The following is a 13,492-nucleotide window of genomic DNA, read 5'->3' as shown; positions in this document are numbered from 1 at the left end:
CCCCCCTTTCTCTTCTCTTTCCCACTTCCTCCCCCTCCCCCTTTTCACTCTCTCCACCTCGCCTACCATCCATACTTTGCACCTTATGAGTGATATATAGAAATGAACCGTGAAAATGATACATTATATGCATTTTGTGTTTGAAATTTGTCCATTGATGCTATTTATATGTATAACAAGGAGTAATGATTCGAAGGCATATAAATATCATACGTTACATATTTATTGGATTAAATCCTCATTTAGTTCTTTTTAACCTACATTTATTGTGGTGATGATAATAATATGCTTAAAGAATTGTCGCGGTACTTCATGAATATATGTGTGGGAATTTGCTCAAATAGATTGTGTTAGAATGTCGTAGAACGATGTCCCTTTGACCTTAGCTATGTTTGATCAGATACTGTAAACTTACATGTATTTTAGTGGTAATGTCATTTTAGACTGCACTTATTTAACACTTACTGTGCTTGTATGCTTATTCATCAACAGTGGTTTCAAGTATGTAGTCAACAAAAACGGTTGTGTTGATGTCAAAGTTACATTTCATGGCCGACCTTACACATCATCACTGAAACGCAACTGCACTATTACTTTGATTGTAGAAAGTGTTCGGTGTTTTATTCCTATGCAAATAGGAACGTTAATGGGAAAAGGTAGGCAGGGAGAAAAAAATGTTAATTTGATCCAAACGACCTTTGACCCCCATAACACCAATCAACTAAGTACTTTGTCTAAGTCAGCTAAATAGACTATTAAATAGACTATACATGTTGGTGTGTCATGAAATATTGCATTTTTTATTTTAACTGTAAAATGGCAAGTTTTGTGTTAAGTCATAATCACTGGAAAGATATGCAAATATTTTTTACATTTTATTTCATCAGAAAGGTTACTGGAGCATGACAAATTGCTCAAGCATGGCATTGCAATGGAGCATGAAAAGTCATATAACCATACATGATAGCTTTAATTAGAGGGTTGTCCCCCTTCATCTGTTGCAGAAGAAAAATGAAGGCAATGCCAGTACTTTGTATTAAATGGGAATAACAAAGCCCTATAGGATACACAGTATATATAAGAATGGGTAGACTAGTGTTTCCGTCTAAATTTATTGTGAGAGTACTTATTTAAGTTGACACAGATTTAGGCGGCATAATATAAAATGTTGACAGATTCGCGTGTTGATGAGTTTGCGCACTTACAATATATGCAATAGGAACCTATATACAAAAACTTCAATAAGCCACATCGTGAATTAGCGCAATGTTGAAAGTGCAGAGTGCTCTAAAACTAGAATATCACTAGAATTTGTAAGTTTACAGTACATTTCACACTAAACCACAGTGATTTACTGCGTAGATGTTGTGTTAAGATAATTCACAGTTGAAACTTGTAAATCAGGGCTATCGTGTTCCAAGAAACCTTGCCTCATCGTTGCTGATATTTTGGTATTTCTTACATATGCAATGAACAATTCAGTTGTTAGAAACCAAAAAGGGGAGACAAATCTGATAAAATCAAGGGAAAAATGACCATACCAACAAAGTTGGCACGTTCCTCTACACACGAAAAAAACAAAAATGTCCAGACATTTTAAGCAAGGTTCTACTGTACACACAAACCAAACGCCTTGTGCCTAATGAGGCTCACACAGAAACCAAAATCTGGACTGACAAATATTAAACTGATCAAGTTTCACACACATTAAATGTTCACAGTTAACTGTGTTGTATATTGATCATGAGAAGTACTAGAACTCGGGGTCATCCCAACCTGTGATAGTAATACCATAGACCCTACACTCGTCTTAATGAATATACATGTATCTTATTATCATTTTGTTGAATAATATCATGTATATTTTTGCTTTTGTTTTTGCTAGATAGATATTATACAAATATGCAATTAGATGATGTTTCCTAAAAACTTATGTTTTACTGAGTTTAACTAAAGCTTCTTACCTTGATCTTGTAGAAAAATGTCGCTTGCAGATGTTTACTTTTCTTTTCTATGTTAGTGTAAAAGATGTGCATTGATTAGGTTGCCTTACAAGCGTCAGTTGTAGGGAATTTCCCTTTAGCTCAGCGGTAGAGCATCGGGCTGGAGAGCCAAGGGTCGCGGGTTCGAGTCACAGCAATGGCACTATCTATCATTATTCCTCTTACTTCTACACTGGATCATTATTACCGTGAAAAGTTCTGCTTTAAATTATGGTTATTTTTCTTTGAGAAACATTTTTGTTGAAATATGTTTTGGCAAAAACATTTGATGCAACATACCTATACTCTTATGTCAATGTGTGAATGCAGCAAGTTACAACTGTATGATATTAATAATGATATACAAATATAGGAAATATCTTTCTAGATTTTTGTTTGACAGAGCCAACATATGTTGATAAAAAAAATTGGTAAGAAAAAAATTTGGTAAGAAAATATTTTTTCCATATTTTCAAGTTGGCGTAAATTTGATACTTTCTCTTTGAACCCTTAAGAATATATATATATTGGAAGCAATGTTACAGAGCACTGTCAGTTTGATACTAGTCAGAAAGATAAGTGGGATTAGTGATAGTAATTGGTATACTGTATTCTAAATGTGCAGGTTTAGGTGTGGTAAAGAGATCATTTGTATTTATTTAAAACTTAAGATCTGACAAAAAATATCACATTCGTTTAGAAATCAAAGTACAAGTTGAAGCATAAATTAATATTAAACAACGAGTATTCATCGTATCCCAGCTATTTGTGTGTGGCAGAATTATTGTGATTATTTTTAAGATGTTTTTAATGTACCTGTTGTTCGATTGCGACTTTGTGCTCATTAATATGCAAATTTTGTAACCGCACCTTTTTTTCATGCATATGTTGTTTTATGCTCTTGTTATGGCCAGTTTGTAACCCACTCGTGTCAGTAGCTTCTGTAAAACACTCCTGTCTCCTAATTTTGTAACTAATTCTAACAGTTTATCACATTCTTTAAGATACAGAGTCTCACCACTTTTTAACTATATGCAGGCCCTGAAAAAAGTTATTCCTGTTAAATTTATTGATTTTTTTTTATAATCATTCACAACAGCTGTATGTTGTGGGCCTATTTAGGGCGTTTAACATTTTGGAATTATCCCCAGCCAGTAATGTCGCAGAAAAGTATTAGCATTATTAACTTGTAGTACAGTGGAAAAGCTTTATAAGAGTTTTGAATTACCAAAGCAGAGGTGTTTTGTTGAAGTTGAATGACCATGAATAATGATTTCTTTTCTATATAACTCTTTGGTGTACCGACATATATCACTGGGAGTTTCTACCTCAACTCCAGCTGTGATCTGCTCCAGCAGTAACACACTCCAGTAACACACTCCAGTAACCAACTCCAGCTGTGATCTGCTCCAGCAGTAGCACACTCCAGTAACAAACTCCAGCTGTTCCGTTATTTATAGCTGAAGATTCCTCTCCATTGTTTAAAGTACCCTATATAAAAAGAAACATAAGTGTGTTTAACTCATTCACCACTGAAGACATATTTGAACTCTTCCAATCCAAACCTTGGAATAGTTCATTATGCAATTTCGGGGGTTAATGCATTAAAAGTGTCAAATCGGGTACAAAATCACAAAAGAAACTTCCCAAACAATGCCACATGGAAATCTAGTTCTAGAAGCAAGAAATTGGTTATTTATTTGTGATTTTGTTTTATTTCATGTATTTGTGATATTATTTTAGTAGGTTTCATATTTTCCCAATGTGAATTTTATTGAAACGTTTGTGATGTATATTAACTCATTCACCCCTGAAATTTCATAATGAACTATTCCCAACCATTGAATTGGGAGGGTTCAAATGTGTCTTCAGGGGTGAATGAGTTAAGTTACTGTTAATTAAGTTAATTAAGAGTGGGAGACCATATTTATTTTATCTTTACTCACAGGGATGTGACACATTAGCATCCATAGGTACTAATATGATGGTTCATAGTTATACCATTCCTCATCATCATTGATGATGGATGGATGCGTCCGGCCCCTGTGATTGTTCCGTAATAGAAATATCACTTAATACCATAGCAATTCAGTATGAAATAATCAGGCTGTACCTGCTGTGAGATTTAAATTCTGTAAATTTTGTGCATTTTCATAATTTATTATGCAAGGAAAGTTGGATGAAAAATTTACTTGTAAATATTTATTTATCACATACCTAGACTGTTAAGAAATGTAATAATCACTACTACATAATGTTTTGATAGGTAACTTCACCAATTTCACAGGAAAGGCATAAAATGACGCCACAAATTCGCGGCAATTGATGGTGGTTTTTCTTTGATTTCTCGAGTCTATATTTAAATCACAAAATGTGCAATTTTAACAGGTTTTGGTTGGGTTTATGATAAAAATGAATCAAAACCATAATTATTGTAGTTTGAATACATAACTTTTCCTGTTTGGAAACATAACATTGATTCTAATTGGAAAGCATTGTAAATAAGTGGGTTGTGTTGGTTTGAAAATATTGAAATAAAAAGTTTTAATTTTTTAGGGCAGGAAATTGAAAGAATTGGTTATTCATTTGTACCAAACAGTCGTTTTTATTTCATTACATTCTGGTACAGTGTTCGTCCTGGCATGAAGTTGTAATTGGCTTGCATGACTTGAGTAATTTTTTATTGATACAATTTTTGGGGTAATTTCAAATTGAAGTGTACTTGATCAATTTGGATTAAGGGAAAGAAATCTGATTAATAAACTGCATTTGAGATGCAAATACTACACATACTATGACAAAAACACAGTAATTGTTAACAGAATTGGTGTACAAATTTTTGTTTTAATTGGAACTAGTAAAACACATTAGCTACCAGCTTACTACTTTATTTGTTTTAATTCATTTTTTTTTTTTTTTTTAAATTTGTAATTTTCTCTGTGGTTATGTTGTCGTTAATCTTTTCTTCTGCTACTGTATGAGGATGTGTCTGGGCCGTTATATTTGATATATAGAAGTGGGCTAAGGCTGTCTTTTTTGTTTAATTTGAAACCCTACAGTGTGTTGAGGATATCATAGAGATGCAATTCTGATGTTGTGATACTGGTACATAAGGATTATTATCGTTATAAAATAAAATCAGAGTTTTTTCATATTAAAAAGAGAATCTGTGTTATTTTTTAAGAATATTAGCTCACTAGTGAGTTGATATGGTGTAGTGTCCTTCAGTCTGTCAATTTTTTCATTGAATAATGACTTGCCAGGTTTTGGTGGTGGAGGAAAGCCAGGGTTCCCGGAGAAAAAGCGTCGACATGCGGCCAGTACCTGGCAACTGCTCCGCGTAGGCCTCGAACCAACGACCCAGTGGTGGAGGGCTAGTGGTAGCAGAACGTCGGACGCCTTAACCACTTGGCCACCGCAGCCCCATGGTCACAGGGATCAAATATGTTGAGAACTTTAAACAACAATATCTAAAGAACCACAGGATCTAGAGCCATAATACTTGGATACACAATGAAGACCAGCAGTGCGAAACCTATTGGCCTAAGGTCAGAGGTCATCTTTAAGTGCTGGCTGGGGTTAAAAGTCAACATTGGCTTTAATGGGTTAACAGCTTTCATACATGCCAAGCTTTTGATAATTCCATGGGAGAGCTTCCACATCTCAAAATAAACAGCAAACAAATAATTATTTGTATGTATACTTCTTTGGGAAGAAATTATTCTTCAAATTGACAATTTTTGGAGTTGTTCGTTCTTTAAAACCATTAGATCTATACTGAAATATATAAGCTATTTTACTGGTTGAATATATTGAAATTATAGGGGTCCAAATAAAAATCCAATATGGCCTATAGGGTCATAATATTTGGCCAGAAGGTACCTAGAATGGAGTGTTGTTATAAGGCTTCCTCGTATATGTGACCTTGACCAACTTTCAAAGTCACATGTCCTGTTATCAGAATGTTGTATGGAAGTGGCAGACACCAAAGAGTTCCTACAGCATGCTGTATGGGACACTGGTTGCTGACAGAATGAAATTAAAAAAAGCAATGAAAAGATCAAAAGATTTTATTCCTATACATTGATAAAAATTTACAATACAAAAAGCACCAATCGCACAGGAATACCACACGGGAATGTTTCTATGTCAAAGACAAAAATTGTATCACAAAATAGCAGTTGATAGATAAAATACACAGATGTTTGAAAATAGAAATACAAAAAAAAGAACATATAGCAAAAAAACACAGAAACAATGCATTTTACATGGTGCAAATGACAGGAAATAGACATATTAAATAGATACGCATATATCGGTATGTATACAATACATCGTTCAACCTTGTAACAACTTTGTTTATTGTTTAGATACAAAAAATGTATGTAAACTTACAAAATCAACAAGGCAAAAGGCCAATGCTTGAAAATGATAGCAATGATCTGACTCTGGCAAAACCCTCGGTAAAGCCTTGGGTTTTATCAAATTTGGAAACCCCTCGGGTGAAATTTCCCTATCCTACACCCCTGGGCATGAAAAAGTATTATTTTCTCCCACCTCTGTGTATGTAAGATACACGAGTCCCATGTGAATACCTACGAGGCATATAACTCTATCCCATGGTGCATTTGGTGACCCCGGCTTGGGAACTACATCTTTTCGTAAATCTTGACTAGATAATGCATAAAAACAAACCGCTTGCATTCAAAATGTTCAGTACTATATTAGCTGATGTTCTGAAATGTGATGTCCTTTCGATATGCTAGTGACATCATAAAGTGATGTTCTGAAGTTTTTCTGAACCCTTTTAGTTATATCTTTTCCTACTCTCTCCAATATGTTCTTGGTTAATGTGTATGTTATCTAGAAAATATATTTAATTAAAGGATGTTTCATTCACAAAGTCATTGACTATTCCGGGTAAAAGCTGAGGAAAAAAAAGAGTTAATCATTATGTAGGCATAGTGGGTAAGGAAATTCTACCCTCACAAAGCCTGAGTTCTGACCCAATTTCTAAACCCTCAGGTAGAAATTCTCTATCCGTTTTACCTACAAAAGATATACTCTATTATTTATTTGATTTGAAGGACTGGCTGGTATACATGTAGTAGGCAACAGCTATACCTAACAAACCATGAAATTGGCAAGAAGAAGTTCAGAAGAGGTACTGGAAAGTCCCTGCCTCGTTTTGGTTTTGGTTTGTTTGTGTTTTACGTCCTGTTAACAGCTATGGTCATTTAAGGACATACCAGGTTTTGGTGGTGAAGGAAAGCCGGAGTTCCCGGAAACCCCCCAACCGATCTATGGTCAGTACCTGGTGACTGCCCCACGTATGCCTCAAAAAATAAACATAACAAACAAATTGAAAGCAAAGCCTGAAGCTTATAAAACATTATGAATGTGTTAGAACTTACAGACTTACAATAAAAACACAACCAATTTTGTTATAAATATTACAATATATACTTTAAAAAAAAATCAATATATATGTATTCTCTCCGTGGAATAATGTCACTTCTAATGGGTCTTTTGATGTAGCTCAGTGGAACTTTGATGTGATTGTCAATCCAACTTATTCTCCCTCAACTCACATTCCTTACATTTACAAGGAAACCTGTTCCTGCTAACAACCCTATCACCCATGTTGTCAAGGTTACAAGTAAACCTGTTCCTGCTAACAACCCTATCACCCATAATGTCAGGGAAACATGTTCCTGCTAACAACCCTATATCACCCATGTTGTCAAGATTACAAGTAAACCTGTTCCTGCTAACAACCCTATATCACCCATGTTGTCAAGGTTACAAGTAAACCTGTTCCTACTAACAACACTATATCACCCATGTTGTCAAGGTTACAAGTAAACCTGTTCCTGCTAACAACCCTATTGCCCATGTTGTCATGGTTACAAGTAAACCTGTTCCTGCTAACAACCCTATCTCCCATGTTGTCAAGATTACAAGGAAATCTGTTCCTGCTAACAACCCTATCACCCATGTTGTCAAGGTTACAAGGAAACCTTTTCCTGCTAACAACCCTATATCGCCCATGTTGTCAAGATTACAAGTAAACCTGTTCCTGCTAACAACCCTATCCCCCATGTTGTCAAGGTTACAAGGAAATCTGTTCCTGCTAACAACCCTATCACCCATGTTGTTAAGGTTACATGGAAACCTGTTCCTGCTAACAACCCTATCTCCCATGTTGTCAAGATTACAAGGAAATCTGTTCCTGCTAACAACTCTATCACCCATGTTGTCAAGGTTACAAGAAAACTTGTTCCTGCTAACAACTCTATCACCCATGTTGTCAAGGTTACAAGTAAATCTGTTCCTGCTAATAACTATATCAACCATGTTGTCAAGGAAACCTGTTCCTGCTAACAACCATTGCACCCATGTTGTCAAGATTACAAGGAAACCCATCCCTCCTGCAAATTACAGCCCTATTATCCACATTGTGAATGTAAAACGAATCATATCAACAACTCACAACCCTAACACCCATGTTGTCATGGTAACCAAGTAGCCATCTCCCCAACAACCCTATTACCCATGTTGCCAAGGTAATAAGTAAAGGCACCCTTTTCCCACTTCACAACCCTAAACACTCGTCATCAAAAATCTGAGATCTTAGCTAACTACATGTATTTCCAAAAGTATGATCTCTGCAAAGGAATGCTTAATGAGGTCTACAAATTTATGAACTCTTTTATTAGATATGTTTTCCTCCATCATATCCTTGAGCTTCAAAAGTGTATCAAAATAACTCTGTTTAATGTATAAAAAGTTTGTGAGAACTTCCTTATTTATCCAGCAATAAGTCTATGTCTGGTAAGTAGCCCACCCAATTCGATTGCAGTTCAGTAGAAATGTTAACAAATGCTATTTCATTATATAAGTCCCGACCCCCTACTTTTAGTCAAAGTTGTACTGTTTTTGACTCATTCACCCCTGAAGACCCATTTGAACTCTTCCTATTCAAAAGTTGGAATAGTTCATTACGAAACTTCAGGAATGAATGAGTTAAAAAAAATAAAAAAAAATAAAAAATTACAATAAATGAATTAAAAACTTCATGCCATTCTATCAGGGACACGAAGCTATGCATGGGTGTATAAGGAATTTGTAAATACTTATTTTTCATCTGACAAATTACATTTGGTCCCCATTCCAAAATGGCTGTTTTGTTTAGACAGTTTTCACTGTAGTAGATTTCTATTTCCTGTATGTTTATACATTACAGTACAGGTAATTTTGTCCTCAGATTGTGCAGTTTAGACAGAGATTCATTGAAAAGTGTTCCCTGTTAACTTCGTTATTTGTATGTAAGTCCTCCTAGATGGTTGCTATGACTACTCCACAGGTTTGAGCGTGATCTGTAGAACCAATGTATTATCAACCAACAGAGGAGAGTTCAACTCGTTGAGCTCGACGACAGTAATTTTCTTGTCCATCTCGGTGTCGGCCGTGTACCTTGTCTTCGAGAAATTCTTTTTTCCAGATACTGTGTGTATAAGTTCCGACTTACTTACAACGGAGAGCAAATACTCCACAGGCCGAGGCTGGTCAAGGATGAGATTTGAGTAGATCACACAGCGAAAGTCCTCAGCGGTAGACGAGTAGCCTTTGGGGTATACCTTGAGTTCCCATTCCCAGGTCTGAGGGGGGAAAGTGGATGATCGTGTCGTGAAGCGGAAACTCACCTCTGCCCCTCTAGGTATTGCCGAAAACATAGGCACAACAAAGCGCTTGTCCCATCTCAAGTCTGTGTAGTTACGTAGCAGGAAGCAAGGTCCATGAAACTCTTTAACCAGAGACCTCTGGGTTAATGGCAGGGCATGATATTTGTATGCAGTCATGAAATGTTGTTGAAACAGACTTTTGTTCTTCGTTACAATATCCGAAGCTTCAATTTCAGTCAACTGTTCTGGCGTCATCATCGGAAACCGAATATATTCTACAACTATTTTGAGACACTGCATGAGACGTTTTGGATGCTGTGAAGAATTGAGCCATTTCAATGTGGCATTCCATAATTCAAACTCATCTTTGATGGAAAGGGATGAACTTTTCAAGAATTCAATGAGTTGTTCTTTATCAAGTTGACCCCATTCCCTCTCCCACTCGACTGAAGCAATGATGTCATCCATTTTTTCCGAAAGTGCAGTTACACAGGAACGAATGAGTCGTTGGTGGTAGCACTTTGTGGCATACTGAAACCACACATGAAACACGTCCTTGAGCTGTAGTTTGGGTATGATACAGGTGCAGGCAAAGTTGATACAAACCTCCTGCAAGTCCTTCACATTGTACTTGTCAGCAAGGACCAGAACTGGCAGCGTGCTCTCCATGTTTAGTCGAATGTGACAGCTGTACAGGAATGTGAGGAAGCGTGGAAACATACTCACACATATCTGGTCCTCCACTAGTTCTAGTTCCTGTGATGAAAAAAAAAGAAAAACTATTTTGTTGGAAAATGTATGACATGAAAGAAGGTGATATATAGAGAATAATACATGCCTTTTTCCATATCACACCCAGTATCAACCCGAGACTGCAATATCAGCCTGATATTGGTCAAGGGTTGATACTAGGTGTGATATGGAAAAAGGTATGTTTTATTCTGTTTATTACATACTTACTAATAAAAGCTACTATCTTATGATCAATTTTTCTTTTGAAATATTGAAAAACAAAAATAATAATCAAAAGGGGTGTGATACGGCAGGGGCTGATACAGGTTTTGGGGTGTGATACGGCGAGGGCTAATATGGGTAAGAGCAATTGTGTCATAGTGCACATACAAAGAACCTGAATTTAGTAGTAAGTATGTAATAACATAAATTATCATTACAGTGCCCGTGAAAATATGTTATAAACAGTGACATATGTCTCAACTGAAGTAACTAAATCAGAACTTCATTTGAATACTTTCAATTCAGTTCACTTCCATTCAAACAGGCCATGCAAACAAAAAAAACACAATTCCATCATAGAATATGACCTCACAACTGAACATATTGTACCCGCTACATATGGTGACAGTATCCGCTATATAAAGACATAGTATTCACAATGTATATGGTTATTATATATGACAAAAAAATACCCACTTTTTCCTGCGAGTCCTTCCATTGGTCACTGAGCATTCTCTCAAACACATCACTGGACCGCACCAAAATCAACTTATGGGCGTAAAAGCGGTTTCCTCCGACTACAAGAATAACATCGCTTAGAAGAGAATTGTTGAAGAATTTTCCCTGGTCACTCAGAGCTTGTCTTTCGTTGCCATAGCAATCAATGCCCTCTGGACTGGTGACAGACCGGGCTGTTGGTGACGGAGTGGACACAGCAGTTGCTAAGGGAGGATGCTGACCAGCTGATGGCAGCTGTACCTGGATCTGACCTGCATGTTGTACTAAAGATGCTGCCTCCAAGTTCAGAGGCTGGATGTGAGGTGGGGAGGCCATTCATCCTAAAAAACAAAGAATCAATTAATTTCCTATATTTTATAGTAGGTCTGTTTAAAAGGATATGTGCTTTTGTGTGACCTATCAATTTACCTAATTTTTTAATCCACCAAACAATTTTCTCCTGGATCTTCGAAACTCAGATATGAATGCTTGATTTGTATGAATCATAGTCCAAACTAGTTATCTCCTCTAAAAAATTTGTTGATGTTGCAGAGACAGATCTCCAATAAAAAAATAAAAAATAAAAATCAGACTATTTGAATCCCAATATGTGTTGTGATACAATTGAACATAAAAATACATATATCTGAAGTTAGTTTGTAATTATATGCCAACCCATCTAGGTCTAGATATGATATTTAATATTAACACATAAAAAAGGGCACTTGTCATTTTGGTATTTTTGTCTGAATTTCATTTTGAAGTTCCATCCCTATCTTTCACAGAACAGATTTATTCTGACTATAGGATTTTTTTTATATATTACACAGCTGTCAGTTCTAAAATATACATAAATGTTGGATAAATAATAACATGTTGTGCGGTTATGATTTTTGCAAGTTCATTGCTGATAACTTAAAACCTAGTCTTCATTTTTCTCTCTCAATTAGACAGTTTTTTTAAGAATTGATTCTATATTATATCTATCATTTTATCATGTGAATTTACAGACTTATGTTATAGATCTATGAATATTACAAATTGGGTGGAGGATCAGTCTCGCTTGACTAGCTAACATTTTTCTTCATGTCTACTCATACGGTTGTCAAAAATATGGATTGAAATTATTTCCAGCAGGTTGATGTCATCATTCTCCGTATCAAAGATAGCACCTAAGACAATACATGATTAATTTTCACCAATAATTGGTAAGAAAGTGAATATACAATAGAAACTTTTCAATATGCATTGACATAAAGCTCACCATTCACTAGCGTCAGCATACATTAGTCACAGGGCTCATCTGATCAACATAAACTGTTACGCCTAAATAACCGGAAGTATGGTTTGTTTACATTATTACCTCCCTTGCGTGGAACCGGCTCAATGACAAACAAGAAGATTACGAGTGGGTTAGTACACTATGACCGATGTCTCGAGGAAATATAGATTCCTGTCATTCTTTGACTTTTTTAACTTGCATTTTAAGTTGTATCCATTCACAGGAATTGTCAATGTTAAAGCAATAATCATGCGGTGTCCAAGGCGTCCTTACGCGTGCAACCCCGAAACAGTAAAACGCACGTGCACGTGTTGGACCTCAATCAGTGAGAAACAGAAACTCGATCAGTTTCTGTCCTTTTTTTTGTTATGATTATCAATGAAACTATTTCTGCTCAACCGTTCGTAAGAATGATAGTATTTTCATCTGTCTGTTCAAGTTGCAGCGTCAATCTGTGACTAGAATCAGAATGTATTTATAACCTCTCATCAACAACCTGCCATTCTGTCAAACGGATTAGACTTTTAGACGTTCAAAACTAGACAGGGACAGATATGCCTATAGAGATTTAATTAAAAAAAAATCCCTAAGTATCGTTTTCGCCTCTTATGAACTATCTTAATAGTATTTAGAAAAGCCTGCATGTTTGTGTTAGGAATGGGTTTTTGGCATAATATTGTTTGATGAAATACTTGAATTTGTTTTTAAATATCAATTGCTGCAGTCCCTCCTTGTTTCTATTTGTTCTTACTTCTATAGTTAATGATTTCTATAGCTTCATACGACCAGATATATACCAGTATATATTACATCTCTGATACGACGACTGACACGAGAAATTTAATATTAATTACCTACATGCATAACGGGCGCGTCTAATTACCCAATACTACCCAATACCACCCAATACTACCCAATACCACCCAATACTACCCAATACTACCCGATACGATCCAGTTATGAACCAAATACTTCTTTATTACTGTGAAATATCACCTTTGTAGACGTTATTTACTTCCATCTGCCATATTTTATCGGGAAATATGCGATTTGGTGCCGAAAACATCACCGAATTGCCGTGACTATGACCC

General features: G+C 35.8%; 2 protein-coding genes across 10 annotated transcripts in view; one reads left to right on the top strand and one right to left on the bottom strand.

Moving 5' to 3' along the window:
* Nucleotides 1–8,993: 8,993 nt before the first annotated feature.
* Nucleotides 8,994–12,463, bottom strand: LOC110447923 (BTB/POZ domain-containing protein 17-like). The gene is made up of 3 exons (XM_021493914.1): nt 12,384–12,463; nt 11,099–11,460; nt 8,994–10,423 (listed from the first exon to the last, which is right to left on the bottom strand). The coding sequence occupies exons 2-3, from the start codon at nt 11,453–11,455 to the stop codon at nt 9,338–9,340; spliced, it is 1,443 nt and encodes a 480-aa protein (XP_021349589.1). The 5' UTR covers nt 11,456–11,460; nt 12,384–12,463; the 3' UTR covers nt 8,994–9,337.
* A 21-nt stretch (nt 12,464–12,484) lies between these two features.
* The window catches only part of LOC110447921 (serine--tRNA ligase, mitochondrial-like), a 32,683-nt gene continuing 31,675 nt past the window's right edge, over nt 12,485–13,492 (top strand). For all 9 annotated transcript variants that reach the window (XR_002462656.1, XR_002462657.1, XR_002462653.1 and 6 more), the window contains exon 1: nt 12,485–12,531. The gene's annotated coding sequence lies outside the window, so the exon portion shown is untranslated. The remainder of the gene's footprint in view (nt 12,532–13,492) is intronic.

The sequence above is a fragment of the Mizuhopecten yessoensis genome, unplaced genomic scaffold (genome assembly GCF_002113885.1).
Source record: "Mizuhopecten yessoensis strain PY_sf001 unplaced genomic scaffold, ASM211388v2 scaffold3667, whole genome shotgun sequence".
Taxonomy (NCBI): domain Eukaryota; kingdom Metazoa; phylum Mollusca; class Bivalvia; order Pectinida; family Pectinidae; genus Mizuhopecten; species Mizuhopecten yessoensis.
This window is presented reverse-complemented; position numbering and strand designations above follow the sequence as displayed.

Bases quoted from the DNA above. Each gene is read 5' to 3' on its own strand.
- LOC110447923 (XM_021493914.1), bottom strand. From the start codon at position 11,455: ATGGCCTCCCCACCTCACATCCAGCCTCTGAACTTGGAGGCAGCATCT. The intron at 10,424-11,098 runs GTGGGTATTTTT...TTTTCATCACAG, and splicing joins GGAAGGACTCGCAGGAAAAA to GAACTAGAACTAGTGGAGGA.